We start from the raw sequence: 19,592 nt of genomic DNA, 5'->3' as shown, positions 1-19,592 counted from the left end.
TAATTTCCTAATATTAATATGTTTTTCTCGTTTTCATTGCTTGATTTTGTTCGGGAGAAAGTGTCAATCATAGTAGTTGGAATGTCACTCATAATTACACTGACATTATAAAAATGTCACAGATAGCAATCTGAAACCTTAGCAACTATGATGTCACTCATAATTACAATGAAATTCTGAAAGTGAAAGTGCCACACATAGCAATCTGAAACCTTGGCAGCTATCATTGGTGAGCCACAGACTCAGCCACCCACCCCTTTGAATCTGCTGCTCTCCTCTTCCCTCACTCGCTCCAGGCAAGGTCTATAGCAGGCAGGGGTAGTTCGGTTTCAACTTTGTTACCCTATTAGTACTGAGTCTGCAGTGCAGCAGCCAGACTCACAGTCCAGAGAGCCAGGCCAGCAAAACGACCAAAGCTGCCTGCAAGTTTTCAGCACTGCCCCAGGCCAGAATTGACTCCTCACGACAAGAGCGTATCAGTGAAGCACGTAACGCGTCACTGCTACGTTCTAATCGCGAGCCAGGGCTGGCTAAAAATGGATTACAGGGCCGTCATTGGTAGCACTTGCGCGCTCCACGCACGCTACAAGATTGACGGCCCTGGACTTTGAGGCTGGGGGGGGGGGGGGGAGGCAACAACGGTCGAGGAGTCCGAGAGGAGGAGAACACACTAACGAGGGATTTAGTTAAGCCGCGCTGCAGCCTGCACTCCTTCTGACGTTCGGTAACTGCTGCAGTGCACACAAACGCGGGACTTCGTTTTTGGCAATATAGTTGAAAGCACTGTTGTTGCAGGCGGACGCGTTGCTTTCAAATAAATTACCAAAAGCTAAGTCCTGCATTTGTGTGCATTGGGCAGCAGTTACTGTCTGAAAGCAGGTCAGAAGGAGTGCACTTGCAGGGTGCAGTGCGGGCGGCTTTTCACTTTTAAACTCTACTGGGCCGCGGGCTGCAACACTGGAGGCCCGTTGCGGCCGCCTTTATATTTTATTTGGGGACACTGTGAGCGTTCCCAAATAAATTATAAAGGCCGCCGCGGCCTCCAGTGCTGGGCAGCCGCGGCCGCCTCAAAAATGGTGCCACCTAGGGCAGACCCCCCCCTTAGCTACGCCACTGAACGCGGGACTTAGTTTTTGGCAATATAATTTAAAGCACTGTTGTTGCAGGTGGCCGCGGTGCTTTCAATTAAATTACCAAAAAACGAAGTCCTGCGTTTGGGTGCACTGTGCAGCAGTTACCGTCCGAAAGCAGGTCAGAAGGAGTGCACTTGCAGGCTGCAGCGCGGGCGGCTTTGCACTTTTAAACTCTACTGGGCCGCGGGCAGCGGCCGCGGCACTGGAGGCTTGTTGCGGCGGCGGCCGCCTTCATAATTTATTTGGGGACACTGTGTGCGTTCCCAAATAAATGATAAAGGCCGCGGTGGCCGCTACGGGCCTCCAGTGCCGCGCAGCCGCCTCAAAAATGGTGCCGCCAGGGGCGGACCGCCCCTGACCCCCCCCCCCCCCCCCCCCCCAGCTACGCCACTGATCCTCCAATAAAGCGTCAGAATTCATACGTCAAAGGCTTTCATGTTGGTACTATTCTTATCAATGGCTTGACATTGGCAGTGAGATCATACAAAATTATATCTATTGATGGTGATAGTCTCCTAAGAAAGGATTTTAATAGAAAACAGTGCCTCAACTTTCAAAAGGTCACACAGGCAGAATGTGTTCAGTGATCTCTGCACAGTTTAACAAAAATTAGGGGTGGGTTTACTAAAAACGTGCATACCTCAGCACAGTGACCAATGTTGCTGTACTGCATGAGAGGGAGACAGTAGGGAAAAGCCACATCTATTAAGATGCAGCACTGACCTGATCTATCCCCAGAGTTGTCTTGCAATCAGGCGGCCTTGTGCCACACAGACACAACTTTTCAAAATATTGAAAAGGTATCTACGTCATGTAGAATAGGTTTTGAAGTGGAAGTGTACGCTTCCAGTATAACATTCTATGCCTAAACAAACTTTAAAGTTTCCCCCACTTTGGTAGTGTGCAGTACAGCGCACCACACTTGCAAAGTTAAGAAAAGATTGCAGAAATAAAAGCACTCTCCAAGTTAACACCAATCTCAACAAGTTGTTATTTTTTGGTGCTATTATTAATAGATAGGCCTTTCCATCAAAACCCTGGGGTAGCTGCTTGGAAACGTCCAAGTACTGCCCCCATGATGCAAAGTAATGCTTTTTGCTACTTTCCGGCAACATCCGAGCGCAGAACAAGTGCTGGTAGGTACACTTGAAATAATCAATGTGCATTGATTTGCGACATTTCTGTGTCATAAATCTGGCGCAAAAGGTTGATAAATCTGTCCATGCAAACCTTGTTTACTAATAGAGGATATGGCACATCTACCAAAATTTGTGGATGTTCTAGCAGCCATTCCAGCAGCTCCCCATCTCCTTAAGAGACAAGGGAAGCGATTGACTTTTAGAGACAGCCTCTGAATCTGGATGAAGAGCCTCGGCTGACCCTTAAGAAACATTTCAAAAGCAGCCACAGGGCTCCCTCTTTAGAACACGTAAACGCCCACCCTATTGGTTTGTCCTTCCTGTGGTCTATTTTCTGGACAATGAGTACCATGTCAACCATACTACTGATGGGGAAGTGGGTGAGGGGGACGGCATTACATTTTTATCAAATGTGTTCCCGCTGCGCCACCTGGAGCACTTTCATTGGAAAGATCAATGTCAAACTAGCGGGAATCTGTAGATGTGGTGATGAGTTTGCTGCAGGAAAAGCGGCCACAGAAGATTGGCAGACCACTCACTTGGGTCTAAATGAGCACTTCACTTCCAAAGAGACCTGTTTTGTATTCTGGAACAGAGCTGCCTCTGGACTTTTTCAAGTACCAATCTTTGAAATCATACATGCAAAAGCATAAGCCTGGCAGCAATAGTTCCATTTTAGGTTTTGGAGCAGTATGTTTCAGTCAGACATACTTTTTGCTTAATGTGATTATAGCCGACTTTATTAAAAAGAGGGACAAAAAAAAATACTAGGGATATTTTCTTTACAAAATTATTTTCCAAAATGCAAAGGCGCTATAATCCAAACGTGCTTCAGGATACTGCACATCCACGGAGATGAAGAAGAGTTTTATATGAACAGAAAATGGCAACATAACATTAGGAAGAATAGCTGCTTGCCCTTCTTTTACCACAGTAAGGACTCCGGCAATGCACTGTTCTTGCTAAAACATTTGCGCATTAAATATTTGATGCGCACTTTTTTCTAAATAAACTTAAAAATGAGAGCAAAAAGTGTGAAATGAAACACTACACTTTTGTCTGTTCAACAGGGTTAGCTCTTTGACAACGGGGGAGTTCATCTACAACCATGTAAAAACTGCTTTCCTTTACGCAAACTAATTCAGTAAATTCGGGACCCTTGCTTAATAACCGCACTGTTATTGGCAGTGGTCATACCGAATCGTGGTAGGGCTATATCAGGGACTGAACGTGACATTTATAATGTAATGGCATTAGATTAGGGGCCAAATATACCTCTCATGCAATGCAGCGCACCAACCAAAGTTGTTGCGTTGCGTGACTGGCAGAGATATTGCACTCTCATCCCCTCTCCCTAATAAGGTGCACAATAAGGCTACTGAGCGCCACGCACATACTTTTGAGCCATAGTGCACGGGTGGGTGGGTGATTCTAGCACAGGTTTTGAACTAGCAGCGTACGCTTCCAGTACATTCTATGCCTAGACAAACTGTCAAACTTTCTCTACTTTGTAAGTGTGCTGTACAGTGCAACACACATGCAAAGTCTGAAAAGAAAGGAGAAATAAAGTATTTCTCCTTTTAACACCTGCTTCCAAGTGGCGTTATGTTTTGGTGCAAACCTCATCTACTATTGTTAGTAATAGAGTTTTGTGTCAAAAAACAATATAACAATAGTTGCGTGGGACCGCGCATGTACAACCCTTGTAACTCCCTTGTAACTCCCCTCTGATACAGACTAATGCAAACCAGCGCTTTGCTCTGCTCAGTTTTACTTTAAGCTGTACAAAAGGGGGTGGTGATTGACGGAGCATCTGAACCAATCAAACACTCACACCCAGTCAACAGATCTGGGTTTAATCCATCACCGTTCTTTAGCCCACTCTGCCACCCCAGTTCAGACATGGCCATATGCAAATCATTCTGACCCTGTGCCTCATGGGAAGTGCCAAGCCATGCCTTCCTTGGACCGGAAACAAGCTCACTTTGCCACTGGATTCAAGCAAGCCTGGCTGAAGACGGCTGTAATGCAAGAAACCGGTCCTCGGAAGCTTGTTTCCGGTCCAGGGAAGGCATGGCATGGCAGTTCGTTCTGGACTGTTCCCATGAGGCACAGGGACAGACTGATTTGCATATGGCCATGTCTGAACTGGGGGGGCAGAGTGGGCTAAAGAACGGTGATGGATTAAACCCAGATCTGTTGACTGTGTGTGAGTGTTTGATTGGTTTAGATTCTCCGTCCATCACCACCCCCTTTTGTACCGTTTTACTTTAAGGCCACGTTCCAGCGCCAAACAAGTTTTGCACTGAAAAGTAAATCCAACAAAATACGTTTTTGCGCAGGTTTGCTACACTTTTGTGACGCAAACTAAGAGCAAAAGGTTTATAAATCTGGACCTAAAAGTAGCACATGGAGGAGTGGCTCCTGAAGTTCCCCAAGATATGACGTAATAAAGGCATTTCTGTAAAGTCACTGAGGTTGGCATAACTTTGCTTAAATGACACTAATTCCTTCGCAGGTAGACTTGTTTCTTTCTTCCTAATACCATGCAAAGTTCCACAAGTCACAATAACCTGGGAGTGTAAACAGAACAGGTTGGTTCCGTCAATGTAAAACGTCAGCATACATCTCATATTAAGATTATATGGTCTTCCCTTGGCCCAAGACGTATGGACGTTATGAAGGAGTAGAGGAACAGGCGTGATGTTGGAATCTGAAAACATTACTGATGGGTATGAAGCTGCCTGCGCGGACAAAGGAAGGAGAGACATGTTAACTTTAACTATCAGACTGTGGTATCCATCAGTACTGAATTTGGCACTGTAACAAGAGCATGGCCTGTTATCCATGCAGGAATTTAGTCTGACAGTATGCCTTAAAACCCATGCCGCATAATTTCCTGTAACTACAAGTCCGTTTGCATTTCATAAAAGCAGCCACAGATCAGAAAACACGTCATTGAAGTAACGCTTTCTAACCTTTATCATTATTTAATTGATTGTTTTCAGTGATATTATAAACAACATGTAAGTAACTTAGATCAGTTTTATAATCTTAATCTTTCGGAGTGTAAATATATTGAATTAATCCTGCACGTCAAAACAGATGTAGGAAAATAAACCTTGTTTGATTAGACAAACACTGATGGCATGGCTCTATGCTTACAATAGGACAGAACTGTAATGTCAGCCTTTCTGTAGCTTGAGCCCATATTTAGAACTATGTTTACTCTGGCACACAGCTGAGGAAGATGCCCCCGCTCCCGTTCTCATTGGTTCCAGCTATGTCTCTGGGGGAAACTAGGCATAGGATTGGGAATTCCAGGCTGGATTCCATTGATTGACTACCCAGTAGTGGAATAGGGGTCATGAATGACCAAGTGTGGGCTACCGATGGCGACCATGGCCCCAATTGTAGTTTGGTTAATGTGCCGGTCCGTAAAGAACCGACGGGGCGTTGCCCACCAAATGATGGGGTAGACCAGGACATTGTCGGGTGGTATCTGGTGACTTCGGCCCACCATTAAATACAGGTCTGGAATCCTCAAATGAAAAGGGTATAAGTATATGTGATCTAGCTAACCCACCACCGGTGTGTGAAGTCTGCAGGGAAGGAGGAAGTGCAGTATCATGGAATATAGCTGGATTGGGCACTAGATTACAATCACCGGATTGGGTTTCTTTTAGAAACAACTTTGACGTCTGTATTTTTCAAGAGACCTGGGCCTGCGAGCCCCAGTTTCTTTTGGGTTTCTTTAATTTTTTTTGTCCCGGCAGTAGAAGGTCCCAAGGGTCGTCAAAAGGGGGGGTTAACCATTTGGGTGCGACAAGCACTCTTTGCTAGAGTGCTAGAGCTCCCGACTGGCAGCATCGACATCCAGCTGATAAGGATCTTGACTGAAGCAGAAGTTTTCTAGATATTTACAATCTGTATGCTAGAGGGACAGGAGGCAGGAAGTCTAAGGTACTGGTTGCTCTAGATCAGCTGATTGATACCCAGCCCGTTGAGAATAATATAATAGTGGCTGGGGATCTAAACATGACCTTTGAGCTTCTCAAAGTAGGTGTGTGTATATATATATATATATATATATATATATATATACAGTCGGTTCTTTACGGACCGGCACATTAACCAAACTACAATTGGGGCCATGGTCGCCATCGGTAGCCCACACTTGGTCATTCATGACCCCTATTCCACTACTGGGTAGTCAATCAATGGAATCCAGCCTGGAATTCCCAATCCTATGCCTAGTTTCCCCCAGAGACATAGCTGGAACCAAATATACATAGGATCATTAGCAATTCATTATTAACCCAATATTATTGTAAAACCTGCCTTGATAAATTCTTTTTAACAATCTGATAAATTGCCTAGTGGTCTTTATGTGGATACCTGACCCTAGCTAGGAAGAAGGGATCGCTTAACATCATTGGAGGAAGTGTTCCCAAGACGAGCTGGAAAATGGAAGTTCCGGCATCTACAGGCAAGGTCCCTGACGTGGTTGAATCATATTGTCAACGTGAATATTATCATAAGACACAAGGACTAGGTTGTGGGCATTTTTTGCTCTTTAGACAAAGCTATATACTGCCATCATGTTTGAAAACTAAAAAGTAAAATTAATTGGGGGACAACATAGAGCACCCGATTGCAAAGGCACTGAGGCGCTTATTTTTAAGCGCACTGTCATCAACGCCAGAAACATCCCATGAGTTCACTAGCCAAGCAACTAAGACATTGGGAGCTTGCAGTTTTCCCACACTTTTCTCAAGTTAATGACACAATTTATATAATTAGAATTAGATAATATATTGTAAATTGACCTAGTAGCAGTGCAGGTGTCGGATGGTAAGCATCCTCCTGTTCTTTATTTCACTCTTATCACGCACACAATTAATTAATCTAGCTGATATTTTGATATTTCATCTGCAGGTCTAGCTAATATCCGGGTCCTCTGTTTGCGGACATTCAGAACTGGTAGGCCATTTCACTTTTCACTTACCATAGTAAAACACCCCAACTGGGAGTCTGGCCCTAATTGGATTGCTATCCTGCAGGACTGCCATTCTTTCATTACGAATACTGAGGACCTCCCTAGTTATAGGACCCACGGGACCCTTTAGGGGTAAGCCACTACCACGTTGAGCTCACTTCATTTCCTCCTGACCAGTTTTGCACCTCTCACAATACACCTTTAGTCCTCAGGTTTCTTGCGATGTGTGACCCTTCGTGTCAGTTGCTCCCAGTCACTTCCAGGGTAGGGGATACTGACATGATCGTAAGGCCCTTATAAATTGCCTTGCACTACGTTTTGCGTTACTCACTGTCTCAAGCTAAGCCTGTTACTCACATTAATATCCTTTGGATTGCACATTCATATTCACCTCACCTATTGCCTTATGGATGCCATTCAACGGAATGCAGACTTTTTTATAAACCATACTTTACAGAGTTTTTCGATTAGCCGATCTGTCATACTCCTTTAAATTCCCAATTTTAATTCTCCTTTCTATTTCTTTTTCTTATTTCTCCCCATAGTTTTTACAGCCATTAGTCCTAGGCATATAATCTTATGTCCTGATGATGATCCCGGTATCAAGTTAAATGGATCGAAACGTTGTCGACTCTGTACACCTTGACACTTTCATAATTGCTCATTGAAAATGTGCTATAGTGTTGCTTTTTGTATTTGTGTGGACAATTGTACATTTAAATCCAAGCCCCTGTAAATGCCTGAGATGCCTTCTTTTGCTTTTATTTTTCACAGCAAATGTGCCCCCACTTGTATGTTCTATGTGCACGAATTTTCTTTAATGTAAAGACATTAAAAGACTCCATGTATATAGACCTCATTGTATGTCTATATTAATACCTACCTCTATTTCTGTTGTTAGGGGCCACTGAGTAGAAGCCTCGAAAAGATAGTGGACATCTCTTTTGACATATGCTGTTGCAGTGTGTTTGCACTGCAACGTTTGTATCTGAGGGGGAACAAGGGAGTGCTAAAAGTTTGGTGTTCCGCACAGAGGGAATAGGGGTACTAGCCACTTCTTTGGATGATGCTAGCTTCTATCCCTAAAGAGGAAGGTACAGCAGCTAGGAAAGTATTTTATATATATCATTAATTTTTGAGGAGTATGGGTTCAGTCATATTTCATAATACTCGGATGACCTTATGCATCCATACATTTCCTTTTGAGTCACAAAGAGTTGGGCACACTTGTCTTCCTTGCAGCTTGGTAAGAGCTAAAATGTGGGCTAAAGATTAGTCAACTGTGAAGTTCTCAGCCTCTGCAGTTTGCATTAGGAAAGGTTGAATGGTACAGTGATCACTTTGAAAGTTTGAGTACCATATTGTATTGCAAAAGTAAAATATAACATGACTGGGTTTTCCCATTTGCCAGACATAAAGCGGCTGAAACGTTAAGTGATTTAAAGACTAATGCCTTATCTCTGCTGATATGAACGACGTAACATTCTTCCGCATTTTGGGCAAATAAAGTTAATTGAGAAACTGGATAAACTGGAGAGAAAAAATTAGCCTATGGTACCTTAGCACTTTCATATACTCAAAACAACTTGCAAGGGTAACTACCAGTTAGCTTAGTAGAAGGAAACAATGCGATTAGTTTTAGGAATATCAAACACAGAGGACAACACAGCACAAATGCACAGGAACACGCAACACAACAGAAGATTAGGAGAAGCCATACTCGGTCTTGGCTGGAGCAGGCGATACAGAGGTGTCTGCAGCGGAAGAAGCAAGCGCAGGAGCTTGCCCACTAGCCACAGAGGCAGGAGCAGAAGTGCCAAGAGCTGCAAAAACATCCTTCGCAAGGTCAATGTCTGGGGTGGTGAAGGTCCCTCCGTCCATTTGAAAGTCCTCATTCTGGGAGGGGTTTGTAGAGACGGCGGAGGCAGCCTCGGTCTTCGGGCTGGTTGGGTTCTTAGCTGCCTCGGTTGGGCTCTTCACTGCGCTGGGCTGAGACACTTCCTTTTCTGGACTTTTCACGCTCGAGGTTTCCTGTTTGGCCTGCTTGGCTTCAGAAGAAGCCGGCGAGCTAGTGGTGTTAGTAGGCTTACTACTGGCAGGGGCTGCAGATGTCTCGGCCGGATTCGCGGCAGCACTGGGGCTAAGGACTCCCCCCGGTTTAGCAATGGCACCTGCAGTCGTGGTGTTAGTGCCCGGAGCAGAAGCTGGGGTATCACTCAGATCAACAAGAGGGGCAACCTTTGGGGTTGAAGTGGGTGGTGGTGGCGAGGAAGCAGGAGGGGCGGCCTGACTAGGCTGAACAGAGTTTGAGTCGAGGACAGTGGATGCAGGAGGGGCGGTGCTCGAGGTTAGTGTTGTGGTCTCACTGGTGGGGCTGTTTTGAGCAGTGGCAAAGGTTTCGGTGATAGTGTCAGAGTTAGTAGTGACCGTCGTTACAGAAGGCAGCATGTCCTCAACAGTAGCTGTGGTATCGGCTGGATGCCTGTGAGAATGATAGGAGTAGAAGAGAATAGACAATGAAGCCCATAACAAGCAAAGGCCGACCACACACGAACCACAAGTACAAACGCACCATGCTGTTAAAAGCACACGTAAAACAGTAAAGCAAATCGGGAAAGCTTTGCGGCTGCAAGAGGCACAGAGAAATTCCTAAGCAGTAGGGCAAAACAAAAGGAAAGGAAACACAGAAGCATGTGAGGGGACCTTTAAGTAATAAAGTCTATATAGGTTACAACCCTATCTCTTACAACAAACCCTATCTGTATAACAAATTCATTGCGTCAGACATACATGCACATTCTATATACTATACATATTTTACACATTATATAATGTTCTCTTTCTGTAAACAATTACAAAGTCAAACCGCTCTGTCACAGACATGGGTCTTGTCCACATACAATAAATTAAAAAAAAAATGTGGATTTTGAATTACACTTCCTCTCTATATTCAGCCGAGACGAACAGCACTAGATGAAAAAGTTGAGGTTCCATTTAGCCAGATTTCGACTGTGAATTGAAAATGTTTGTGGCTCTAGATTTATCTGTAATGTAATTAAAAGATACCATTTCAAAAGAACAGCCCAGACAACTATCAAATTACCCTGCACTACTACTAACTAGGCTTCATGGAACCTGCAATGGGATGAGTACGTCGAATCGGGCAGGTTCCTTCTATAAGGACACTGGGGGGCATATGTACGAGAAAGTGGCAGAGTGAGGCATTAGCCGTCAAGGCTAAACGCCTCACCCTGCCACCTCAGTTTCCCCCTGTGCTGGCGCTACACTTAGCAGTGTAGCGCCAACGCAGGCACCCTTGCACCTAGTGCAAGGGTGTCTGCGTACAGGGGAGGATTGTTTATATGTAGGAGTGCAGCACACATGGAAAAAGCAAGAATAAGGAGAAGTAAAGAATTTCTCCTGGTTTCACCTACTTAAGAGAAGATTTTCCCTGGTCTTAATTTCGGCGCTACCTCCTATTTACGCTGCCCTTGTAAATAGGGGGCAGCATCAAAATCAATGGGTGTTATGGTGGAACGCTCACAGCAACACCCACTGCCCACCCCTTTCACGCTAAGCATAGCATGAATGGGGGCCTTATTTACAAGGCAGCGTTATGCCAAGTTAAGTGGCTTAACGCTGCCTTGTAAATAAGGCAAAGCCCCTATCGCCATGGAAACATCACCAAAAGTGATGTTTCCGTGGCGATAGGGGCTTGTACATATGCCCCTGGGCTTGTTATGCACTATAAAAACTACTAGACAACTACTGCAGAATTTGCTTTGCCCACACATTCATCTGTCCTATTTGCCCTTGGGGAAAGGGTCCCAAATGCCCACTCTTAAGCTAAACCCACAGACACCCCAAGCGGTGATATCCCAGTTTGCTTTTAGATACAGCGATGCCTAAAGGACAGAGGGCTCCATGCTGGTACATCTTTTCACCACTACCTAACATTAAGTGTATTCCACAAATGCCCCAGGGAATGAGAGCTGCACTGCCGGAGGTCGATTTTAAGGCGTCCCTTGGGAAGAGAACTCATCAGCAGTTGAACTCAAGGTACACGTTGTTAAAATGTCCGGTCCTCTGAGGTACAGACAAGGGCTAAAAGACACAAAATAAAAGACAAAAACAGTAATCAGCACCCTGGTGTGCTATTTCCAAGGGCTGCAATTTTGAGGGCGGATAGTGTGCAGTTTTACTTGCTGTAGTGTGCTCCAGTTATTAAACACCACACAACTGCAGCAGCAATATATTTCGGTGATAATTACGTTTGCACCATGGGCACTGTATTCCCTAGAGCCGATTAACCAGCAAGCCCTGATTGTAGCAACTCAGTGGTTGGCACCAATGAAGTTATAGCCCAGTGCTATTATATTTATTTTGAACGGAAGTGTGACACACACACGCTATTGTGGGTGCTTCAAACCCAGTGATAAACAACCATTGGCAAAGCCACAACGTCTGATTTTTATGTGCCAACATTGGCACACACTATTTATGCACTGGTAAACACTCTTAACATGCTTTACTTGCACAAATGGTGTTCAGCACATTAAAGCATTCCTCATTTGCTTTGGCAATATTAGGAAAAAGTTGTCAATAAAAAAAGTACTGCTTTCTGTAAAGAATGCATATAGCAGATAAAGAATTAAATGTCGCAAAGAGCACAATTGTGGGAAGTGCCTTTTTTAGACTAGGTTAGTACCCACTTTTTGCCAGGAAAATGATGTAATTTCAATTGAAGTGCACAGGGTCCCTGCCAATCAGGCCCCCTGTGCCAGAGCTCCTTCCCTAAACTGTACCTATTGTTTACACAATTGTTACCGCTTTACCTCGCATGTAAGCCCCTTGTAAAAGGTACCTTGGGTACCAAGTGCTTTGTGGTTAAAGAGGGTCCCTAAGGCTGCAGAGAGAGAGAGAGAGAGAGAGAGAGAGAGAGAGAGAGAGAGAGAGAGAGAGAGAGAGAGAGAGAGAGAGAGAGAGAGAGGAGATATGGGGCCTAGGACCCATTTCTGGTGGCAGTAAAATAACGCAAAGGGAGGATGTAGATTATTTTGACTCAAAAATCTGCGAAGGGATTGTCTCAAAATTCTTTGCGGGTGATGATATCACAAAGTGGTTAATTGCTTTTGAGAGGGCCTGTGTTAGCAGGCAGATCTACAGGAAGTTGTGAAGTGCTATCCTGTGGAAAATGTTCTCAGGAAAGTGCAGGGATAGACTACTGACACTCACCGAGATAGAGACTGAATCCTATGACCTCATGAAGGTTACCCTAATTGAGGGCGTTGGATTCATCACTGAGGAGCATAGGACCAGGTCCAGGGAAGCGTGAAAGATTCAGAGCCAGACCTGGGTAGATTTTGTAGACTACTGAATGAAATCATTAGGAGGTTGGTTAGAAGGCAACAATGTGCATGATTTTGAAGGGCTTTATACTGTGATAATGAAGAAGCATCTTTTAAGTAATTACATAAATTCCTGAGAGACCTAGGTCCACTTTCTCCTAGAGTTGGGGCAGAAGACAGACCACTGGGCCAACACAAGAGTGACCAAGGCTAACACTGGTGGGTGAAACCAAAAGAAAGAGGCCAAAAAGCCCCTCCCTTCTTCAAGAGAAAAAGGGGGACCCTAAAAACAAAAAGTCTTCTTTAACTCCCCAAAACCCTTGGTGCCATGACTGTAGAACAACAGGGTACCGACCTGGAGACTCTGGTTGTAAAAATAATAAAAATGCCTTTAGTCCGTTTGTAGTAAATGCAGATGCCAATCTCCAGATGGGATCTTAGGAGAGCACTGGACATGCCAAGGAGCTCACTGTTGTGGAAATAGCCACCTTAGCTGTCTGGCCAACTAACTTGCAAAAATACAGAGAGTATCATGTCATTAATGTAATTAAGGTGGAATCCTTGAGAAACACTGGTGTCAGCATCACCATGGTGATTGAGCAGCAGGTGTCCTCTGAACAATATCTGCCTGTAAGGACTTATCCAGCCACCGATCCTGTCAATGTGACAAAAATCCATCCCATGGCGATGTTGTCCTTTGACTGGGAAGAGGTTGCTGTGAAGAAAGTGGTAGCAGTCTCTTCATCCATAGCAGTTGATTGTTTGCTTAGCAACGTTTGGAGTCCTCAGCATGGGGCATAAATGCTTGGAATTCCACACTTGGTGTGTGTAAAACTCAGAGCAAAGAGCAGAGAACAGGGTGAAAAAGAGGTGCTGGAGTCAGGAATAAGGACTCATTCCTCCAAGGGAAAAGGCAGGAAGACTGGGGAGCCAGATTCCAATCAGACACCAGATCCTTCTCGTCAGGAGAAGAAGGATAACCCCCAGAGGGAACTGAGCCTCAAGAGCTGGAGCCTTACCAGGCTGAGCTTTGGGCCCGGCGGGACCCTCTAGGCAAGAGCTGTGCCAGGGGCAGAAAGCCTGTCGCACTCTTGAAAGCCTGAGATAGCCAGCTGCTGCACAGGAAGGAGGTGACATCATTGATTTCACAGGTCCTATTGGGAGAAGGGAATCCTTTACACGGAGGCCAGACAGCTCAAACCTGGTGCAGCGAGGAGAGTAGTAGAGTCTCAGGCATTTAGAGAATTCCTCCTAACTTTGGCCCATAACATCCACTAGCTGGACACCTTGGCCAGACCAACACTTGGGGTAGGCTAGTCAGCCACTTCTACTGGCCAGGAATGCACCAGAAGCTGGAGGACTTTTTTTTAACTCCTGTCCCACCTGTCAAGCCAGTAGCAGGACAGGTGGGCACCCAAAGACCCCCTTAATCCCACTTCCAGTGGTTGGGTCACCCTTTGAATGGATAGGGATCGACATTGTTGGTCCAATTGACGCCCAACAGCATTAGGTAAACAGATATATTCTGGTGATAGTGGATCATGCCACCAGGTATCCTGAGGCTATTCCCCTTAGGACTACCAATGCCCATGCAGCGGTTAGGGCCCGCACTGGTATCTTTACCAGGGTGGGCTTCGCTTAAGAAGTGGTGTCAGACAGAGGTACCAACTTCATGTCTGGATACTGTCTGAAACACATGTAGAAGAAGTGTGGAGTGACCTACCGGTTCACTATCCTCACCACCCACAGTATAATGGCCTTGTTGAAAGATTCATGAAGGCCATGAGAGGCATGATTGGTGGACTCCCTGAAAAACTCAAAAGGAGATGGCATGTCTTACTTAGAGGCCTGCTTTTTGCCTGCCGGGAAGAGCGACTGAAGGGAGTGGGATTCTCCCCCATTTAAACATACGTTTGGTGATCCTGTCAGGAGACTACTGTGCCTTTTGAAGGGGGGATGAGAGAAACCTCTTGTTGAACCCAAACAAGATATAGTGGACTATGTGCTTGGCCTCCACCCAAGGACGGCTGAATACATGGAGAAAGCAAGTAAAACCCTTGAGGCCAGGCAGTAGCTCCTGGAGCAATGGTATGACCAAAAGACTGCAATGGTTAAGATCCAACCATGTTAGAAGGTGTGGGGTTTGGAGCCATTGGCTCCTATGGTCCTCCAATTCAAGTGGACTGGGCCCCACCCTATCCTAGAAAGAAAAGGGGAGGTCGCCTATCTGGTCACCTTGGCTCTGAATGAAACCCCAGGAGGGTCATCCATCTCAACCATCTCAAACCCTTCTATGAAGGGAAGATGTGACCATGCTCATGGTTACAGGTGAGTATCAAGAAGCAGGAAGTGAACCTCTCCCTGACCTCCTGTCCAACAATTCAAAAGATGGGCCAGTGGAAGGAGTGATCTTGTCAGACACCCTTACTGCCCACCAGCAGACGTATTGCAGGCAAGTCATAAATCAGTTTGCTGAATTTTTCTCTTTTGACCCCTGCTTGCTTTTACTTCTTTTAGAATTTTTCACACAATTTTACAAAAATTTGACTCACATGCATCTGAAATTCTGTGTGTAATGTCATAAAAAAAACTCTGATTGAACTGCGCTTTTTCTGAAAAAGGCTTTGCACATACTCTAGCGGTGTGTAAGAATAGGTTTAAGTGTGGTGAGCACCGTTCATCAGTAGCTGTACAACACCCTGTTGTATTCACTTATGCTGATGCTTTCAGAGAAAGATCGTGGAAAACAGAAACTACACCAACAACAACAACAAAGGGGTCTGGCTACATACTCAGGCTCCGTCAAAGGGGTGGTTTCATTAGGTTCGGTCTGATTTCCTCCATCGTGGTTTGGCGTCCGTTCTTCTTCTGTCCGCACTTCTACGATTGGTTCCTTAGATTCGTCTTTCCTATAGTGAATACAAAAAATAGGAGACTCAACTTCAGATCCTGCCTTTTTAGATCCATTACGACAAAACAAATGACATTAAATTGCAAAAGTGTAATGCTATTTTCTATGTAGATAGTCATCTCTGGAAAAAAGTAGTGATTCAGTGGACGTCAATTGGAAAGTGATACCATTTGACAAAAATTTAATTTTTTGGTGGTGGCAACAATAGTCCTTGGTGAAGTTACCTGGTTTGCCACCGTGGTAAGTAAGTGTAAAAGGGAGGAAAATTGATAGAATCAACGGAAAGACTGTGAGGAAAAGAGGAAGTTGCAACTGTTAGGAATAATGGGTAATGAAGATTCAGCTTTTCAACTCAACAGAGGCAGAGTTGTTGAAATGAGTGTACAGCAGGATATCTACATATGTTTGCTTTCCGTTAATTGGAGACACGTGGACAGATGTATGAGGGTATGGAAAAGTACATGCACTATGGTGAAGTGGATATACCTGACTAGAGCAGCCAGAGACAAATCAGACAAATGGAAGTCAAACATATGTTTTAATTTTTTCCAATGGTCTTTAGATTATAATAATGAAATCATGTCATACCACCACTTTTTTGTATTTCAACAGTAATGATTTTCTACAGGTTTTAAAATGTCCTTTTCTTCAGAAGACAGATAACAGAACCAATACGTACGAGAAAGCAGCTTTCCCCTCCTCGATGTCTTTGCCCTTGGCACCAGGCCCAGATTTCCCGCACAGATTCACGGCAATGCACATCAGGAGGCCACACTTGTTCAGGAAGTAACAGGTCACGTCGACAACCACCAACAGGATGACGAAGACGATGATAAGAATGCCCACAATGGCACCTGTGCCCAGGCCAGAGCCAGAGCTTGGGCCAGCTAAGGTGAGGAAGAAAAACAAGGATTTAATCAGGAAGCATAAAAATACCATTAATCCTTTTAATGCAAAACCAACACACGCCTTAACTAGGTTACGGACCAGCCATAGTCAAATCAAGATCTTTGCAAAAAAAAAAGAACTACTCTAAGGAACCTACAGTGCTTTATTCTACATTTAATTCCACGTTTTCAGACATAACCAAATATTTTTACTTTACTTCAAATATACTGCCAATTGTTATTTAACGTCTCCCAATCCAAATGTAAACCACTTATCGAAAAGTCCAATACAGCGAGTCAATGCAGGCACTTTGAAAAATGACTACCAAACATGTATTTTAGGTCTCTGCATCACCAATGATAACCTATGAAAATGAAATCCTATCTATTAAAATAAAAAAAATGTTTATATATTGTTACAATCAAAAGGTGGTCCCGTTTGAAGTTCAGTACTGAAAAACGTGAAATACCTATAAGTACAAATAACTCATCTGTGCCTCAACTCTTCAATTTACATAATATTTTCATCAAGCTAGTCCATTGGTAAATTTATTATATGGATTACATTTGCCAAATGATCAAGAAACCAATTTACTATATCTAATCGACGTAAAACAGTAAGACATATACATAATTCATTTACATAGCATAATTATTTCGTTTGTTCTTCTAAAAGAAGTGCTTCTTTAAAAGTATCACAATTAAAAAGCAAGTCTCAGTGTAGCAAGCAACATAAAAACTGTCATAAACTATTATCTCACTTGAACGTGTGTGGCCCGATTCCCAGCTACCTAGCTTGGGAATTCGGAAATTTGGTTCAGTAGAACTATTCCTACGTTTGGAACAAATGTCAAACTTTCATTGGGGTTTCTCGTTCCAGGGGTACTTCTAGAAAAATACCTCCACAACCCAAGAATATTTGCTCTTTCACATGTTTTCTTTCCTTTTTTCCCCACTGGAAACATATTTAACGTGTGGAGAAGCTCCTCTCCCTAAACAGCATTAAATATGAAGGATTACCCTCCCCAATCTCAGCTTATTAACACTCTTACCTCTGCCATGTTAATATGATTTTTCCATGTTGAAAACTACCTTTAAGAGATATGTGATACGTCGTAGTTCGTCTACTTTTGGAGGTTAACATGTGGTGTTGCAGTCTAGTTCTTCACACCACGTGATCAGGGCTGCACATCACGGTATCGCGATAGGTCTCCGGGGTATTAGCCCCCTACTTCACAAAACATCTAAGTAAAAATTACAATTCCCCCACTCACCCAGCAAATTTATGAGAGCGGACATTTCACCATTCCCACTAATGCAATGCAATTAGTATGGGGTAAACTTCTGCCTATGCTGTTTCTCTGAATTAGGAGTGGCAATTTACTCTTGGAAATTTGCTCATTGTGCACCTAAGTATGTGTGCAAAGGAGGGGGGGAGGAGGGGCGTCATGCCAAGGAAGCAAAAAGATTACACTTATTATATCTATCTCTTACATGGTTTCAACCACTACTTCCTTAACTTACCACTGTGTAGCAGATATGTTTACTATGTCTCTTGTAGTCAAAGCGTTGACGGTGTTATAACAAAGTTATATTTTCTCACCCAGTTAATTACAGGAAAAGCAAGTAAATGCAAATAGACACAAATAAGGCAGCCAACCACAAAACATAAAAATGGCAATTACCAAATACTTCCAGCATCAGCACTTAACTTGTATTTAAACGAAATCCAATGTTCACTGCAGCATACAGCAGCCATATAGTTTCTTGCTCTGAACTGGACACAGATTACACCAAGTTCGTCAGATTTAAACAAAGGTTCTGATATACAGTGATTAGCACTGTATAGCAGACATTAAAAGTGGCCCGATGATCACAAAAGGAGTAAAAACTAAGGGTGGGTGGAAGTCGTGGAGTTTTACTCCATGGAGTTCCGCGGAGTTATATGAAAACTCAGTGAGATTCTGTGTAGATCCGCGATTGGCGGAGTTGTGAGACGTCGTGCTCATTTTTAGTGCCGGGAGCTTGTCCCACACTGTAAAATTAGCACAAACTGCACAACCCAGCGCACCAGAGGGCGCTGCTCCTTTCTGCCGCTTGAGTAGATTTTCTACTTTAGCAGTAAATTTCTCCCCGTGAGCGGCAGCAATCTCAACGTGAGAGGTAGCGACCTGCAGCGACTGCCCATGTTAAGAAATCTCGACAGGAGGCCGTCTAGTGCTTAATTTTCTTGCTCGACAACTTACTATTGGTGACCTAAGCATGAGAAAAACTCTGCTATGCAGCGGTTGGCAGACTTTTTCTGAAACTCCGCACTTCAAGCAGAGCACAGAGTGGACAAAACTCGCCAAAGGAGCAGAGTTTACCATCCAACCCAGTAGAAACCAAAAGGGATATAACAAGCAGCTATTTACTGAATTAGTAGTTCTCCCATATGCCCTGCGGTGTGGGTAAAAAGATCTACCCTATTTAATAGGGCATCAACAGTGAAGCACCAGAATGTTGCTGTCAGAATATCAACTGATGTATGTATTGTATCCTAAATGTAGTATTAAAAAAAGCCACCTCCCAGAATGAATAAGTAATCTAAACCCAATTGGACGATATTTTTGAAAATTATATTTACACAAGATGTTGATATCAGACAACTTCTGTATGCAATACTCTAGCATACAAAATACAGCTCTATCAAAAGTTGTTGGCATCAGCACATTTAACTTTGGAGCACCAAGCATCACTGGATTCCTATGCCAAGTTATAATTTTCGATTTCTTGTTAATTAAAAATAATATACAGAGGCACATTCACAAGAGCGTAGGGAGGCAGGACATCACAGCAATCTGCAAAACACAGAAATAGAAGGTTGACTGTTGCAGGTGAGGCATTTTCCTTAACCCTTGAATGTCAAGATATCTTTGTAGAACTGTGCCAGACACTTTCTCCAGGGTTTGTACATTTAAAGGTGGGGCACTTGCTTGTTGACATAATCTATATTTATATCATAATGGCAGACTGGATAACTCTCTACAATTTAATAGTAATAAGACAGAGTCTTATGATGTGCTGCCCAGCAAATTCCACGCCAGCTTCCGGCCAATCCAGGTGGATAAGCCACTAATACCATCTGAGGCGGTACGAAACCTGGGAGTAACAGTTGATGAGAGGCTGAGTTTAG

The 19,592-nt window shown here is 43.9% G+C and overlaps 1 protein-coding gene across 7 annotated transcripts in view; it reads right to left on the bottom strand.

The window, feature by feature from the left end:
* NCAM1 (neural cell adhesion molecule 1) overlaps positions 1 to 19,592 on the bottom strand; it is a 766,043-nt gene that overhangs the window by 9,922 nt on the left and 736,529 nt on the right. For 4 of the 7 annotated variants that reach the window (XM_086957366.1, XM_086957369.1, XM_086957365.1 and 1 more), the window contains 3 exons: positions 16,210 to 16,417; positions 15,412 to 15,528; positions 8,992 to 9,753 (listed from right to left, as the gene is read on the bottom strand). In XM_086957366.1, coding sequence (XP_086813492.1) covers positions 8,992 to 9,753; positions 15,412 to 15,528; positions 16,210 to 16,417 — 1,087 coding nt within the window. The remainder of the gene's footprint in view (positions 1 to 8,991; positions 9,754 to 15,411; positions 15,529 to 16,209; positions 16,418 to 19,592) is intronic. The other 3 variants (XM_086957372.1, XM_086957370.1, XM_086957371.1) reach the window with 1 other exon arrangement.

Source organism: Lissotriton vulgaris, chromosome 2_1 (genome assembly GCF_964263255.1).
Source record: "Lissotriton vulgaris chromosome 2_1, aLisVul1.2, whole genome shotgun sequence".
Classification (NCBI taxonomy): domain Eukaryota; kingdom Metazoa; phylum Chordata; class Amphibia; order Caudata; family Salamandridae; genus Lissotriton; species Lissotriton vulgaris.
The sequence above is the reverse complement of the archived record's forward strand: the minus strand, read 5'-3'. Positions and strand labels throughout refer to the sequence as shown.